General features: G+C 36.3%; 1 protein-coding gene across 2 annotated transcripts in view; it reads right to left on the bottom strand.

Annotated features, from left to right (window-relative positions):
- ANAPC10 (anaphase promoting complex subunit 10) overlaps window positions 1–18,554 on the bottom strand; it is an 83,765-nt gene that overhangs the window by 27,357 nt on the left and 37,854 nt on the right. Inside the window, exon 5 of one of the 2 annotated variants that reach the window (XM_089912412.1) lies at window positions 93–143. The exons of the other annotated variant lie outside the window; for it this stretch is intronic. Coding sequence (XP_089768538.1) covers window positions 93–143 — 51 coding nt within the window. The remainder of the gene's footprint in view (window positions 1–92; window positions 144–18,554) is intronic. 2 annotated transcript variants of the gene reach the window in all.

The raw sequence follows: 18,554 nt of genomic DNA, 5'->3' as shown, positions 1-18,554 counted from the left end.
AAAACCTTTCGTTAGTTTCTCATTATAATAAAAACAAACCCATGATCCTTAACACGGTTGACAATGCCCTGTGTGATCTAGTCTCTGCTTACCTCTTCAGCCTCATGTTGAGTGGTCCTTGACCTACGTTTTAGCCATATAACCTGCAGTAAGGCAAAAGCAAATTTACACTGTGCACGAAACTGACTCTGAAAATATTCCAAAGATCAAGAGATGGCAAAGAGACACTAACTGGATGTCATTTAAAATGGGTCAAGCATCTTAGGTATGCTCTTTAGTGAATTCTTTTTATATTTGTAAATATAAGAATAATAAAAGAACTTTTGGTTTGTCACATGAGATCCTGGTCCCCCTAACTAACTTTTCTTTAAGTCTGAAGTTCAGTAACTACCTAATCTTTTACCAAGATTTTGTTTGTTTCATTTTCAGAAACCTAGCACTCATGGTTAATGAGGACAACTATTCTCAACTCTTGGCCTCCACTTTCGAATCCCTGCACTCTATCCCTTAAATGCTAACTGTAGATACCTTTTTTCAAATCTCTCTTGACACTAGAAAACACACAAGTACATAAGCACATGCAAAGTACTTTTACCCTCAAACTTTCCAAGCAATATATTAAAATGCCATCACACTACAGCTTGAATCCAGTAGTCAAATCTGTTCATCACTCAACAAACTGTACACTTACTATGTACTGGATACTGGAAACCGTGACAGGTGTAGTAAGAGAAAATGATCAATTTATTGGAAACTAATGTATTTTATATTCAGGAAATGTATCTAATCATCCATCAATTCTTATGCACATACCATTTTGACAAATATAATTAACAAATGCTTTGAAAAATAGTTTAGGAAATAATGGATTCCCAAAACCCAACGAAAATGACAGCTGAAGAATCTGAAAAATGAATAAATCCACAAATGCAAAGGGAATAGGAGAGGTTAAGAAGAAGCAAGGTGCATTGTACCCTAATATCTCTGAAACTGAAAGTACCAGGTAGTTCTGAAGGTAGGGGTGCCAAGGTTAGGTTAAAAATGAACAAAGCAAACAATAAAACTAGCTGAAGTCCATATAAGGAATAGTTTGATGCCAAGATTCTCACCAGCCCCCAGTTTAAGTAGGCAGGTGACCATCCCTTCCCTACTCCTACAGAAAACTACAAGTTTATACTATCAGTACAAGTTAAAGAAGGGAGGCTCTAGATTCAGGTAAAGCAAGACTAGATGGCAGCACCTTATTTTTTTTTTTAAAAAGTGAGTAAACATCTACATACTTAACAGTGAACCTCAGCTCCCTTCATCTTGCTCAGCTATAAGGATGCTGACTCCCAGGCAGATCACCCTGAAGCTCCTTCCACATCCCACCTCCTATCCCCCGCCCCATGCCTCCAAGGCCGGAGAATGAATTACTATTTTCTGGAAAAAATCATACTATAAGGAAAAGAGAAAAGCTGAAAAAGAAAAAGCCCGTAAGAAAAGAGTTACACAGTGTTGAGTCTCCCCAATTTAATAAATATTTATTGAATGCCTATTTTGGGCTGGGCACACCAGGTGGTTGGAAGATATCAATAAAAATAATAAAATCTCTGCTCTCATGGAGCCGATGCTCTAGTGGGGGAAGACAGAAAAATGAACAAATATAATAAATAAGGTATTATATATTAGGTAATAAAAGTGCTATGAGGAAGAAAAAGAGCTATGGGAAAAAGATAGAGCAGGGAAAGAAGGATCAGAAGTACCAGGGGGCAGGTGTGTGCATTTTAAAGTAAGGTGGTCAGAATAGGCCTCACTGAGAAGGTGGCATGTGTGCAAAGAGGTGAGGGTACCAGCCTGACCACATTGCTGTAAGGCCTGGTAAGCATCAAACTCTATCATGAGCACAAACTGCTTCCAAACTGCTAATTTGTGCCTCTCTCCTAGGCTATGAGAAAATAGCCAAGGATCTCCAGGCACGTTAAAAAAAAAAAGAAAACAAAAACAAAAAATGGAAATTAAACAAGCAAAAACAAAAAGGAACTCTCAAGAGAAGCAGCAAAGGGAGGACAAGAAATTTTAAAACAAAACAAAGCATTATTAATATCCTCTGCAACATAATAGAATGCATCCTTAAAACAAGAACAGAATGCTATTTTTTAAAAGACCAAGAAACAAAAACAGGTCTTAGAAATATATATATACATACATTTTTAATTATACAAAGTTAAATGAATTGCTTGGAATATGAGAAAAGAAAAGAGAAAAAAATGAGAAAATCAGTGGCTCAATGCAGGAAGTATCACAGCTAACAAATGTAAATTCAGAAACAGACAACAGAGAAAATAGAGGAAAAATATGAAGGAACATAAGAGCACCTCCCAGAACTAAAGGACAGGTGTTTCCACATTGATGGGAACCACTGCGCACTTAGTAAAATGAAGGAAACACACACACACACACACACACACACACACATATACCCCATGGCATAGCCGTCATAAAATTTCTGAACATCAAAGGTACAGAGATTTTAAAAGCCTCTGCAGAAAAAAATAGGTCACATGCAAAGCATCAGTAATCAAAAGTGGCATTGTATTTCTCAACATTTACACAGAAAACTATGAGGCAATGGAGAATGTGCTTAAAATTCTGATGAAAAATTATTTCCAAACAAGAATTCCATACCCAGCCAAATCATCCCTCGAGGGTGAGATTAAAATAAAGGTTTCAGTCATGCAAGGTTTCAACATTTTTACCTTCCATGTGGAGGATGCATTTCACCAAAAGAGGAAGTAAATCAAGAAAGATGAAGACATGGGATCCAGGGAAAAAGGAATCTACTAAAGAAAAAAGTGAAGGAAATTCCCAAGATGATGTTGAAGGGATGTCTTAAGAAGATGGCTGTTAGTCCAAGTCCTCCGAAGAGACACCAAGACATGAACAGATATACAAGAAATTTATTAAAGGAAACATCTGTGAAAGAAAATGGGGAGGGAGCCAGGGGAGGCTGGAAGAGCTGTCAGACGCCATGCAGGTCTGGGCCCAGGAGGAGACGGGAAGGAAGGAGGGAGGGGTGTATGTGTTAGACTGCAGTGCAGTTCTAGGGAAGGTTTGGCAAGGCTGTCAAGAAGTCCTTAAGCCACGGCTGCCTGACAGAAGACTCCAGAGTCCCCAGGAATGAGCCTCCGTTAATACCCCTGCTGTGCTCGCTCACTGGCTGGGGGCACAGACGTGGTGATGGATACCAGAAAGCAGCAGCTGGGGCCATCAGTCAGTTACTCCCTGCAGTCAGAGATCTGAGAGGAACATTCTCAAGGCCACCTGCGGTGGCTCTGTAACGTGCCAACTTGGATAACCTAAACTACATTTCCCAAAATTCCCTTCCTGGCATGTTTCTGGTTAGGTGAGACAGAAGAGATATTTGCATGCAAGATTTCGAAGGCAGATGTGAAGCAGCAGCCATTCTGTGCTTTGATGTAGGTGATTCCACAAGTTTTGTAGATCCCCAAACTAGGGATCACACAAGTTGTCACCATCTGCTGGCGCACCCCACTGTCGTGGGACAGCAGCCAGGCCTACAATTGCTCCACCTTCCCCTGGGTCCTCCTGCAGCTTCTCTGACTCCCAGGCCAGGTATGTGTCTGCTCCGTGACAAAGGGTATTAGCTCCTTCTGCAGGACGCTGGCATCACAAGGTGGGAGGCAGTGAGAATTGACGTGGATCCCAGTTCCTCGAATTGGTGCTCCTGGATTCCAGCTTGCCCTTGCCCTTCACCGCTACACATCCATCTTCACTTCTGACTCCTTGCCGCGTGGTGTCAAGCTGTGGCATCAGATGTGAAAACAACCAGCCTCATAGAATTTATTTAACCAGCTCCTACTCGTGTAAGGCAAAATTCTTGAAACAAATCTCTTACTATATACCAGTCCCCATACACACACACACACACACACACACACACACACACACACTAGTGCTCTGCTTCCCCGAATGAACTTCCACTGACGCACGGACACAGTAGCTGGGCTGAAGGTCCAGGAGGGATGTTTCCATGAAAAAAATGTGAAACCGAAAGAGTATGTATGTTTCCAGAGGTTTCTGATAGATCCGTCAGAGAATTTAGGGATATATCAGTAACTGATAACATTTTTTAAATTCAGGAAAGAATGAGGCAATCATTAATTCTAGGAAAACAAAATTATGCCTGAAAAGGAAATTTAAAGCATGACTCAGGTATAAAAACAATATATGGTCATGACAGTGAAAACATGTAAAATGATTTAGCAAGTAGCATGAAAAACTACACTAGGAAGATGAAGAGAAGTATATAAGAGAAGAAACAGGATTATAGGGCTAAATCCTGATATTTCATAGTAAGACATCATTAGATCATGTCTTTATAGATATGTGCACACATGCCATGTAGAACGGCACATAACTACTATAGCTATCCATGCACATATGTCATGGAGAAATATGAAAGCAAATACCAAAAAGAACCCCCCAAATGGCTAAAATAACTAAGAATAAGAGAACTGCTCCCGAGGAACAGGATGGGGGTGTGGAACAGAGAGAGAAGTGCTGTTGGGGTCCTTTCAGACTTTCAACCTATGTACAAACTTTACTGTAGCAAAAATACACTTAAACTTAAAAAATCAAACAGAAAAGTTAAACTGAAAAAAAGTTAGTTAGTAGAACTGAAAATTAAAGAGTAAGACTCATCAAGTTGGAAAAAAAAAATAAGGAGGAGGAAGGGAGAAATCTGACGATACCAAGTCTAAACCATTTAGAGTTCAAAAACAGGCACTAATCTATTGCTTAGGGATGCATGCAAAGGTGGTAAAACTCTTTTATAAAAAACTAAGAAAATCATCATAAAAGGTTAGGAGTGGTTACCTTTAAAAGGTACGGAAAGGACTGTGATAGGGAAGGGAGGAGGTATACTCCCAGCTCTGGGATGCTCATAAAGTTCAATTTCTTACATTAGACAGGTTATATACACACATAAACTATATGTGTGCTTTATGGACTTTGGGGAGGAGACAGCACTAAGCACCCAACAGAAACAATTGCAGCAACACCAGCATACACTTGCAGTACTCCTCCTGCCACGTATGAGGCTTAGCTTTTTCCCAGTATTTGAGCTTCCAAATAAATTATGATTTGCTATTAAATGAGCTCTAAAATCAACAAATGCATATTTCATTTACATTTTACATTCATTTATCTTTTATCCTAGAACAAAAATGAGAAACAATTTGTATGCATGGTAGATATGACAAAACGTTATGTAAACACTTACAAATTTAGACTTTTCACATACATGAGTAATTTTTAAGGTACAGCAAATTTAAAACGTATACTGTCATCCTATCACCATAAATCTTAATAGTAAATAAACTCACAACAAGGAAAGGTTAAAGATAGCCTTTAAGTATACATGGCAGAATTACATCTAAGGAGAAGGCTGTTTGATGGCCTACTGCTGTATTACAAAACACTGGAAAAGAGATGTGGTAATCAGCAACTTAAGATACCAAAGAATCACTATGAAATACTTTTTATGTAAATCATTTAACCACTAAGTGAATAACTGCTTATTTAAAAAATCCAATTGAAGCAGAAGGATACATGGAGACCCAATTACCTTTTAAAAAATAGTTCAGAGAAATACAAATACAGTATGTTCTCATGTGGAATGTAAAAATGCCATACTCATTGAAACAAGGAGTACAATGGTGATTGCCAGGGGCTGGGGGTGAAGGAACTGGGGAGATGTTGGCTAAAAGGAACAAACTTCCAGCTATAAAATGAATAACTGCTGGGAAGCTAATGTCCAGCACAGTGACTAGAATTAACAATACTGTATTATATACTTAAAAGTTGTTAACAGACTAGATCTTAAATGTTATTACCACACACACAAAATGGTAATTATGTGAGGGGATAGAGGTGTCAACTAACTTTATCGTGGTAATCATTTCACTGTATATATGTGTGTGTGTGTATCAAATCATCACACTGCCCTTAAACTTACATATATGTCAATATTATCTCAATAAAGCAGGAAATAAATAATAAGTATATAAATGAATAAGAAAAAAGATGTTTTAGTATCTCAATGGAGCCTTCAAAAAGTCTTTTCACAATCAAGTTGCCTTCAGAAGGACTGTTAAAAAGCTAACTAAGGCAAGACCTATAAGAAGCAGGTGATAAACTTAACAAATACTTTTTGATCAAGAGACATGTAAAGACTTTTACTGCAAGGATATCACAATTCTATGGAGGTAATGACTAAAAAGTAGAATTCTGACTGCAATATAATCCTAAATACACTTTAAGGAGATATGGAGCTCTGAAAGGGACCGGAAAGCAAGGTAATGGGAATTATTTAGGAGTGGATGAAAGAGACATCCATTAATTAAGGCTGACTCCATTCAAGTTTTCTGGCTTCATGACTTTTCCTCTTCTATGAGATAATAACAGTTAACAGCAAATAACATGTTTGGAGCGCTTACTCTTTGCCAGGCATTGTTTTAAGAATTTTACAGGTACTGAGTCATTCCAGCCTTGCAACAGCCCTATGAGTTCACCATTTTCATCTTCCTTTTATACACAAGAAATCTGAGGCCCAGAGAAACTAACTTTCCAAGGTTCAGAGTTAAGTGGCAGAACAGGAACTCAAATCCCAGCAGATGACTCCAAAGCTCACGCTCCTGGATCTTTATCAACCCAAAGATATAAATGTATATCCAATAGCTACATACAGCTGAAACTCCCAATTTCATGAGATTCTATAGAAAAGCACATGCTTTTACAGCCTATGAAAACATTACCAGTTTTCAAGGCTTTGCTCCTTTCAGCTACCATTTAGTGAGCTGCTACCATGTGCAAGGCACTTAACTGACACTTGTTTTAATCATCCCGACACCACAGCCCTAGTTTACAGCTGAGGAACCTGAAGTTCATAGAGAGGTTATATAATTTGCCGAGGGTCACCTAGCTGGTGAAGGATGAAGCCAGGACTTGAAAGTAATTTCCCTGCCAAAACTCTGAACATTACAGAAGTAATAAAGTAGTCTTGACGTATGTCTCTCTGGAATAAAAAATAAGACAAAAATATATTCTGAGTACAAGTGAATAATATTTGCAGTTCAAGTGTAATTGAAATACCTATGCCTTAAAGAGATGTGGAACTCTGAAGGGGATTGGGAGGAAAATAAGAAAGTAACTCAACTCTGTGAAAGTCCCACAATACTCGTTGTTTCCTATTAGTTACGGTGCCTAGAGGTAAAGCATGACATTGGGAACAAAAGAAGTTCTTGTTATAGGTCCAGGCAGAGGTGAAAACCCAATATACACCTCCAGTTATAATGGAAATTAAAATGCAAACATCTCTAGTGTTCTCAATAACAGGTTTTCAAAACAACTGAAGTAGTCCCACACACACTCTGCTTGCAAGGTCTGTGATTTCCATTGGTCCTATAATTCATATACATAACAGATTCTGTTCACAAAAGTACAAAAAAGAACCACCTTATAATTGACTTTCAAATTGTTTATCCAAATCTAGAACATCTGTCTAGAATGGTTAAGGTGGATTATACAGAATGAATATTATGGAGTAAGAAGTAATGAATTTTATTTTACATGAATTTTAAAAGCATTGAACTAACTCTACTGCTCGTTGCTTAGAAATTATGAAGTTTGACTTCACCTTGGCGTGAATTACTATCATTTTAAGAAAAATGTTAACTAGATTCCTAAAACTGCAATCAGTGACAACTGAGTAGAAAAAGCAAAGACATTTCTGTTCTATTCACAAGCACCAACAAACAGCCCAGTGGGGAAATGGCAGCGCGCCAGGCTGCCCCGTGAGCAATTAGGCTTCGTGGCAATCAGGAGACTCAGGCGTCTTAGGCCCTTAGAAAACTAGTATGTTAGGGACTTGGTGCTTTTACTCCCCTTTCCTGGAGGCATGTGTGAGACATATCTTGTTTAGATGACAATCTCTTCCATCTACAGGACTGAAAGCAAGGTTACGACAACTGAGTAATAAGAAGCAAATTGAGGAGAACATGAGAGATTAGCAAGCATCACTGTTTACTGACCTATTGACTAAATGTAATAACTGATCTCAGATAGACAGTAATCTCATTCTAATAATCAGAAGAAACAATAATTAAAAGGCTCATACAATTATCGTAAAATGTAAAAGTGCATTTTAATTGATGAAGAAACTCGGAGTGAAATTCAGAGGCAAACCAACCTGAAATTCTCTCTCAATGAAAAATAGTTGAAATGGATAAAAATTCAGTTTCAGCCAAAATATGTGTATATTTACTCTTTTACTAACTTCTACATGGAAGGTTTCTAAGAAAAAAACAAATGATGTTGAATGATTCAGATAAACCTTATGGCAGACTGTGGGCATTAACTTCCATTTCACCAAATTTAAACCTGAAGTTCCCTATTATCTGGTAAATGCTTTCTCTTTTTGATATTTTATGAGTCTGAGTGAAAGGTTGAGGCTGTCAACACACTGGATTACATTTTGTAAATTTGCTGTCTATGTCTAATAAGATACCCAACAGCATAATAAGAATAAAAATGAATGAAGTGAATAAGATTAAAAGTGAAAGAATTAACCTAAGGATCCAAAAATATACTTTCTAATACATTCCTTGATTAGAGTAATTACGTAGGGTCACTTCAAAAATTTTACTAACTCAATATTGTCAAGAATCCATCATATTTAAGTATCTGAATTTCAAATATCTGAATTTGTCCTGAAGTACAGGACAAATTTATGATATTTTTATATTCATCTAGCCAAGATACACTTTACTTTATAAATAAAATAGATTTTAGAGGGCAAAAGTCAATATTTAAATCAATCCTTCATATATATCTTCAACAAAAGCTCATTATTTCTCACCTTTAATACTTTATAATTTCACTTAAAGTTTTTTATTATTTTATAGTATATAAACATACGAGCCTTTTCTCTACTTCTTGATGTGCCAGTAACAGTCGTGTAATATACATCTATGACAACTTAGCCTATAAACAGAATTCCTCGCAAATTTAAAACCTAAGTACCAACAAATGTTTCACTACACTCAGAAAACACAGAGTCTTTATTCCGAGAGGAACTTTCAGTAAAGAAGTGACGTGTGAACAGCAGACACTGATGTTCACACAAGCATACTGCAGACAACCCAGCAGGCGGTTTTCTATTTTTTTTGGATTATGCTCTGGAGGTGCTGGCACAATGGAATTTCAATACCATAATTGCTTATTTCTCTGTGTATTTTTAAAATAATAGGTAAAGAAAAAAATCAACTACGAAAATAACAAAATATTTTTCATTCTTCTTTTCAAAGGATGTAATTTATAACCATTACACAAATAGAGAAGAAGCACAAAAGGGGGGAAAAGAGAAATAAAGTAATGTTCCAAAGGTTCAGTTTACAAGGACCTCACACTAAGTTTTTTTTTTTTTTTTTTCCTGCAACTCTTACTAGAAACAGTATTATTTGCTAAAAATGCACTGGCTGCCAAGAGCCATGGTCCATCTAAAGCAAAATGCTTAAGATGGAAATAGAGTGTTAAGACAGAAAAAAGGGGCAAGATTCAGTATACAAATTTCTGTAAAATCTATTTTAAAAAAAGAATAAGATGAGGTTTTAATTTTGATATTTTCTGCCAGAAAAATAAATGCAATACTAAATAAAATACTAAAATATATAGCACTGTATTAAAACAATAAGATGTAATCAAATTCCAAACTTTCTAATTAAACCTTTTTTTTTTGTAAGTTATTGGGAATTCAACACTAGTCTTGGTTCACATGATAGAACAATGGGAAAATTTTCCGAGTGGTTGAACACTAACCCTGACAAGTGTGGAGAGCCAACTACAATACATTATATGGTAGCATAACCTGCCACCCACGTTGCTGAGAGAACAGCTTTCAAACACATGCACTGAGCTGTAAAACCACAAAATCCCTTATTACACATTGTCTTTCTTACTCTAGGTGAAATATACCACCAATTCTTTTCCATTACAAATCTTTTTTTATTACTATTTTTGAAGCCCACTTAACATTTTGACTGTTTTTCTTACAATGTAAAAGATGTCTTTTTTTAAAAAGGAAAATGAAACAGGACTGTTATCACCCTCCTACAGTATTACAATGAAGGCTGATATCTGCCACACAATTTCTCAGAGCTGATTTTGGAAATCCATATTACCCAAAATGAGTTTTAAGCTAAAGTTTTTTTATTCCTTTAAAGACCAAGGCCTATAATTGGTTCACTAAGTTTCTTAAAGCATTTGAAAACACTTGCATTCTTTAAGAAACACTGATATATTGCTTTGGGGGTTCTTTAATAAAATACATGGTCTTCATCATTACCCAACCCCCAAAAAAGAAAAGAGAGAGAGAGAGAAAACCAAATCGTCAAAATCTGTCATGGAATGAGTGTTCTTTCTCATTCTGTGTCTCTTCCCAACATTCCTCCCTTCCCCCACTCTGGCACAAATCCAAACCTGTACCAAAAAACAAACAAAAACAGAAAGCTATTTTAGAATCAAGGATATAAGATAATATCCATCTTATATTGGTAAAATATTTAAATAAAGCAAGACTGTAGGATACCAAATATGTTTCATCTTCATTACAGCACTGTGCTTTGTCAAAGATGTGTTCTTACTGTTCAGAAAAGAACTCACTGCAATAATGACTATCAAATTTGTACAAAACAGCTAGAGATACAGAACAAGAAGGGTGAAAAAAACAACTTAAAAGACACTACTTTTATAGAAATTCAAAGACACTACTTTTTAGAGATTCAAGATGGTTAAAACTGTTAAAAACTGATTTTAAAACTGTGTGTTTCTCTCTAACATTTGCCTAATTAATTTCCCTCCGAAATTCTCCCTCCTACCCTTTACATCCCCCGTCTCCCCAACTCCCACCCACCATGACCCACCTCCATCCACAATCTGCTAACTGAATCACAGCATTCCAGGACAGTTACAGGACATAACAGTTTCTTCTGGGGTTTTCATTTGCAATGTTGTTGGCAAAGAGAATTTTATTTTTAAGTGTTTCTAGTACACTGACAAGGTCAATTAGTCCCGTCAACTATTGGTCTTTCTGCCTGATAGCTTGGTGGATTATTCAAGTGGGACCATTCATAACCTATAACTGAATGCACCCAATTAACCTCAGAAACACAACAATACTGGTATCTAATGGGATTTTAAGTTTATCTTAATAATATGCCATAGTAACGTCATTTTCTCCAAACTGGTGGTTTAATATCTGATAGAAACTCTACATTTGCCTCAAATTGAATTGATTTGTAAATTATGATATACAAATTACATAGAGTAATTTCTATTTTATGGAAGTTTATCATAAAAATGTTGAAGCTTTTTAAAAAACAATAATCAGCTATTTTGCCTACATTTGCTTATATGGTTTATACAACGAAATAAAGAATATGACGACCCTTTAGTATGCAATATCCAGCACTCTTATCAAGATTTCTCCCAAGGCGCAGAAAGCACTACTACTCTGCCAGAAGCTATCGTGGAAATTAATTTGTATTTTACTTCAAATATTCAAAAAATCTTTATGCTGTCAAATATTATTTTTAAAAAACACAAAAGAGAATTTGCATCATTGGGTGTTTGCTCTGTGACAGGCAATATGAATAAGTACTTTGCAAACTTTATCTTACTTAACTGTCTCAGGAACCCAATGAAAAAGCATTGTTATCCCTATTCTATGCATGAGGAACCTAGTAAGTGGAAAAATTGAGATATGAAACCAGATGTGTCTAGTTTGCCAAAGTGTGGTCTTTCAACATCACTCGGCCTAAGAAATATGAGATAATCCCCCAACATCTCACAGTATCATCTTGTAATAACTGGACCATAGAGTACTTTCAAACTTCAAAACTATCCTGTAAAAGAATGATGCCCAATTATTACTGAGCAACAATTAGAAAAAGATGAATGAATGAATACGGGTGTCTGGTATCCATTTAATTATATCGACACTAAAGTTTTATAAACAGTAAGACAATACTCCAGTTTTTTTCATTTCACTTCCAACCCAAATGTATTCTCACATATATGAATGTACATGTGATCTCCCACACACAGGCCTGCCCCCATATATTACCTGCTCATACACACAAACTCATCCAAACTGTCGCACCCAATACTCCCGGTTTCTAAGCCAAAAGTATTGTCTATTATTCTGGGCCACAAAGAAGTGAAAAGCTATCTTAACACCACGTATCAAGGTATCAATTTTTTGCAAAGAAGGATTTTTAAAATAAGTTTTAAATAACTTTTTCATAAAGTAATTTTAAACTATCTGAGCTAGTGAGTCAATTTAAAATATGTTCTAGCAAAAATTGTATTGTGATTGTCTCTATTTTTGCTTTATGAATTTTAAACAGAAGCAATTCATTCAACTGTTAGGCCAAACTGCCCTAAAAGCAAACGCCTACCAAGAAGAGCACACTGTGCATTTCCAAAACTCAAATACTACTCTCAAATTCTCTGCTCTGGGTGCCTTCAGACTGGCTAGAGTGACTCTCAGGGCTTCATTCACTGCTTAGTGGAAATGTCTGTAAAAATATTTGTGCAATAAGGATAGACAAACCTTTATGAAAATACTGGTTTGGCTAAAAGTTGTGGCAGTTAAGATGTACATAAATAATTTTTTTAAATGACTGTTTATACCCCCTACTCTATAAATGTATTACTATAAATATTATATTAATTCAGAAGAATACATCCTCCAGAGAAAGTACAAAGACTGAGAAGTAGAATTCAGAGTCATCAGTAGGAAGTCAGCTTTGCTTATTTTTTAAATACATCAAAATAAATCTCATAAGCACAAAAAATTTCAAGAACAGAGAACAAAATCGAAGGAAGTATCCACGTTAGTGAGCTGTTACCTTAGTAAAGAAAGATCCAATATTTTGACACAATGGTCCAACATGTGATCCAACAGATTTTATGCTATTAACTGGATCATATCTGAAAGATTAAAACTGCTAAACTATTCCCTTACTAAAGTCACAAAATAGTGCCACTGGTGCTGTTGTTTCAAAGGATTAAATCTGTATGTTTAATCCAATGCCAATGGAAATTTCATTAAGGTTTAAAACAACAACGACGACAACTAGAAAACCTGCATGGGATGTATGCTCTATCCAAGTGTGGACAACTGATACTGAGATGCCAAATATCAACACTAAATTTTTAAAAAGCCATCTTTCATGTTTAGATCTGGCAGTGAGGAACTGAATGCAAGATAACCTACCTACTCTCCTTTACTATCACATGCCTTAATAAAGATAAGACACATTTATCTAGCACTTTCTAACCTTCTGCAATCTTGCATGAGTAAGGATAAAGCAAGCAACCATTACAAAACTTAAGGAAAAAAGGAGGATGGAAGGACATAAACTTACATTGACTGAGAAACTTACTAAGTATTTGCTATGTTGCAGATGTTTTTACACAGCTTATCTCATTTAATCTTCACGACCACCCAAACAAGATTGCGATTCTCATTTTTTTAAGTAAATAAACAGAGGCTCCAAAAGGACAGAGAAAATGCCCTATATTACAAAATAAAGAAGTAATAATAGTACCAAGATTTCAACCCTGATCTGACAGACTCTAAAACCTACAATTAAAGCAGCATGTGGCAAAGACAATCTAGAAACATGTTCCTTCCTCTGGCTTAAGTCTCATCCTCTGTCCCACTTTAAATACAATATTTAAAACCCAGACTACAGCTTACGAAACAGACTGGGTTTTTGCCCCTGTAAGCCAAGGTTAGAGAACTATGCGTTCAAGGGCAAGTACAATATGACTCTGGGGGAATAACAGCAAGTTTCAAATGACTACGACTTCAGGTTAAATGGAGTTCAGTGAGTCATGGTAATTCCATGCTACAGATAATCCTGATCTTAGTCAACAGAAAATTTTCAAATTTGAATTCCATATTAGCATTCAACAATTCTCTCTCAACATAAGGCAACTCTTCATTCAACGTAAGTAATTTAAAGCCAGGAACATCTCTAAATGTCTTTCACTATTCTTCCACAGAGAAATGATAAAAATTTTAAATGGAAAAAGGTAACGTTTAACAACCAGATTTTACAAACTAGCTGAGAATAATTTTGACTTGATTTTTATCTTTTTATTATCTTAAATGTGACGCAGTTACCTAAATACTATGGTTGAAGAGTGAAGGCAGGCAGAGTTCTTTTCATTCATCAGTCTGTTCTTACTCCCTAAAGTGCCTTTTTTATCATACTTAACCTGAACTTATCACCATTGGGCCAGGAATAAGAGGCAAGTTATAAGTCTCCTAGAGTCTCCCAAAGTAAATTATATTCCCTTTAGTCATTATCTTCTCTAAGATCTCATGCTTACACCAGAAAGTGGGGCTGCCAGGGTAGAATCAGTTTAAGAACTAATCTGCCTAGAATGCTTTTCTTTAGCAAAGTAAAGGTAAAACAGATGCCCTTACACTATCTTTAAAATAAATACAAGTGCCATTGCAGAAAAAAAAATTGCACAAATATTAACTGAGCACCTATGTGCCAGGTACTTAGGCATGAGGGTGACTGACAGATACTGTTCCTGTGCAAGTGGAAGCTATCAAAGATTTGTGGCAGCTGATAAGAAATATGGCATAAAATTCTTAAATAAATGGCAGAAGAGTAAGATTAGGGTACAGAAATATACATAGAATTGTTTATAAGTAGGTCAAAAATTTGGCTCCACAGTTCCTGGCAGTCAAAGCAAAGCGAGTATCATTACTGGTTCTGACAGTACGGAGGCTCTTTTACTTAGAAACAGATTCGATTCCGAAGAGCTATCATTAAGTCCATTTAATCCCATGTGCAAAGTTTTAACTATAGAAGCAACTGGTAATACCACCTATTGGTAACTAACAGAGCTGACATACTTCTCCCCGGACCCACTGCCCCCTTACAACAGGCAAGTTTTCATATCTACCAAAGTCCTTAAGTTGAAAGTTCTTTTTTTAAAAATCAATTAATTATTTAATTAATTAAATTTGGGCTGCATTGGGTCTTGGTTGCTCCACGGGGGCTTTCTCTAGTTGTGGCGAGCGGGGGCTACTTTTTGTTGCGGCGCGTGGGCTTCTCACTGTGGTGGCTTCTCTCGTTGCGGAGCACGGGCTCTAGGTGTGTGGGCTTCAGTAGTTGTGGCACGCAGGCTCAGTAGTTGTGGCTCACGGGCTCTAGAGCACAGGCTCAGTAGTTGTGCCGCATGGGCTTAGTTGCTCCACGGCATGTGGGATCTTCCAGACCAGGGATCAAACATGTGTGCCCTGCATTGGCAGACAGATTCTTAACCACTGCACCAACAGGGAAGTCCTAAGTTGAAAGCTCTTAAGCAGAGGAACGTGTGTGTGTGCGTGTGTGTGTGTGTGTGTGTGTGTGCGCGCGCACGCAAAATAAAAACCAAACTGAATTCAGATCTGAAGGAAATCTTTACTCTGGATATGTACAAAAAGGCCACTTTGTGATATAGTAGACTACATTCTCAACAATATTCCTAACAGAATTACAACAGCAAATTTCGTAATTTCTTAGGTGCCTCAAAGTAGGCCTATTGATTAATAGTAAAGATAAATTCTATAAAAGCAATTTTATAAAATAATGCTGCCGAAGTATAATAGTTATAATAGCTAAAGAACATGTATGTCTTCAAGCAAATCCCAATTTAAAAAATATATGAAATTCGACTCTTAGAAGATTAGTCTGAAGATCTAAAAATAAGCTTTTGAGACTACTGGCATCATAGTCATTTCTTACACAAGTTTTGTGTGTAACACCTCTTTACTATAATTCCTAAAACATAGGAAAAGAAAGCTTTCAGATTAAGTTTTGAGGGTTTAGCAATTATATATAAAATGAGTATAATACTTAGTAGACAATGAAAACGGATGCAATCTGTTTTTTTTAAGGGCTATTCATTTTTCTTATGAATCTAAAAGAAAGTGCAATTAGGGAATAAGTCAAAGGCCACAGTTATCGTTGTGTACAGTTAGTGTCAAAAGAGACACCATGTAAACAACATACAGTGATTGGCCAGATTCACTACAATTAAGTGAAGTGAGAAAAAAAGCAAAAGCAGGATCTCAGGTGCTTCCCTAGTGGTCCAGTGGTTAAGAATCCACCTTCCAATGCAGGGGACTTGGGTCCAATTCCTGGTAGGGGAACTAAGATCGCACATGCCGCAGGTCAACTAAGCCCACACACTGCAACTACTGAGCCCGCGCGCTCTAGAGCCTGCACGACACAACTAGAGAGTCCACGTGCCACAACTACTGAGCCCGCACTCTGGAGCCTGGGCGCCACAACTAGAGAGAAGCCCGCACGCCACAACGAAGAGGCCTCACACCACAACGAAAGATCCCGTGTGCCACAGCTAAGACCCAATGCAGCCAAATTAATTAATTAATTAATTTTTAAGTGAAACATAAAAAACAGGATCTCAAAGGATGATGTACTCTGCGTGAAAAACTTAATTTACTCTCAAGGCACTATCTACCATTAAATACTCACAGAGTACCTTTTCCTCAACTTCAGAGGAGTTTACCGAATTTGAAAACTTAAGTTAACTCATACAAAACTGAAATACAGTAAGTTAAAGAATATAAGACTATTTTAACTGGGATTCTTTAAGAATTAGAGTAAAAACACTATTTAGTCTGAACATTTTACAGACTTAGAATCTATGTACTTTCAAAGTTGCTTTCTAAATACAGATAAGTAGATATACTAATATACCAAAATAGAATTTTAGTAATTACTGGCTATAAGTCTCCTTTATAATTATTTTATTGATTTCTATTATAAAATTAGAGATGTTTTCCTACAGAAAAAAATCAGGGTACTTATTATTATGAAACCTCATTTGCTTATTTAACAAGTATGTTATTTCAGGGAAGAAGTAGGGAGAACAGGAGTTGTCACTTTGTTATAATCATTATCTTATATGTGCCAGTTAAACCCTAAGAAAACTGCTTACCCTCAGTGGTGAGGAGATAGAGAGTATATTACATATTTTCTTTTCTTTTTTTTATAAAGACTTTATTTTTTAAAGCAGTTTTTGATTCATAGCAAAATGGAGAGGAATGTACAGAGATTTCCCATATACCCTCTGTCTCCACATATGCATAGTTTCCCCATTATCAACATACGCCACCAGAGTGGTACATTTGTTACCAAGGGTGAACCTACAGTGACACGTCATAATCATCTGAAGTCGAAAGTTTACATTAGGGTTCACTCTTGATGCTGCACATTCTATGGATTCAGACAAATGTACAATGACATGTACATCATTATATTGATAGTATCACACAGAGTATTTTCACTGCTCTAAAAATCCTCTCTGCTCCATCTATTCATCTTCCCACCACCTCCAATTCCTGGCAATACCTAATCTTCTTACTGTCTCCATAGCTTTGCCTCTTCTAGAATGCCACATAGTTGAAATTATACAGTATGCAGCCTTTTAAGATTGGCTTCTTTCACTTAGGAATATGCATTTAAGGTTCCTCCATGTCTTTTCATGACTTGAGAGTTCATTTCTTTTTAACGCTGAATAACATTCCATTGTCATTGTCTAGATGTACTACAGTTTATCCATTCACATACTGAGGAATGTCTTGGTTGCTTCCAAGTTTTGGCAATTGTGAATAAAACTGCTATAAACATCTGTGTGCAGGATTTTGTGTGGATATAAGTTTCAACGCATTTGAGTAAATATCAAAGCTCCTGACTGCTGGATCCTATGGTAAGAGTATGTTTAGTTTTGTAAGAAACCACCAAACTGTCTTACAAAATGGCTGCACTATCTTGCATCCCCACCAACAATGAATGAGAGTTCCTGTCGCTCCACATCTTCGTGAATACTGGCCAATGTAAGTGTTCTGGATTTTTGCCATTCTAACAAAATGTGTTGTGGTATCTCCTTTTAATTTGCATTCCTCATATGCTTATGTGCCACCTGTATATCTTCTTTGGTGAGGTGTCTGTTAAGATCTTTATTTTTTTAAAATCAGGTTGTTTGTTTTCTTACTGAGTTTTAAAAGTTCTTTACACATTTTGGATAACAGTCTTTTATGAGAAGTGTCTTTTGCAAGTATTTTCTCTCAGTCTGTGGCTTGTCTTCTCATTCTCTTGGTATTATATATTTCAATCTGAGGTATCTGTAACTATGTGATAATTTTGTTCATTTGGTGGCAAAGAATGGGAACCTACAGATTATATAAAACCCAGAATAAGAACTTATAATTTCATTATTAAAAATAAGCAATAGTAAATTTACACAGCTACTTAGAAAACACCATATTAATTTAGAACAAGATAAAAGACTTCAGACAATTAAAATTGTTAGACAGCTAATATCTAAACAATTTCCCTACTACTGTCTCAGAGTTATGGTATCACTCAGTCTGATTCTAGATCTTCTTTTCTTATCAG

This window comes from Delphinapterus leucas, chromosome 5 (assembly GCF_059928025.1).
Source record: "Delphinapterus leucas isolate spDelLeu-1000000601 "Yukka" chromosome 5, BTC_Dleu_Yukka2, whole genome shotgun sequence".
Lineage (NCBI taxonomy): Eukaryota > Metazoa > Chordata > Mammalia > Artiodactyla > Monodontidae > Delphinapterus > Delphinapterus leucas.
Note: the sequence above shows the minus strand (reverse complement) of the source record. Positions and strands in the feature narration are given on the sequence as shown.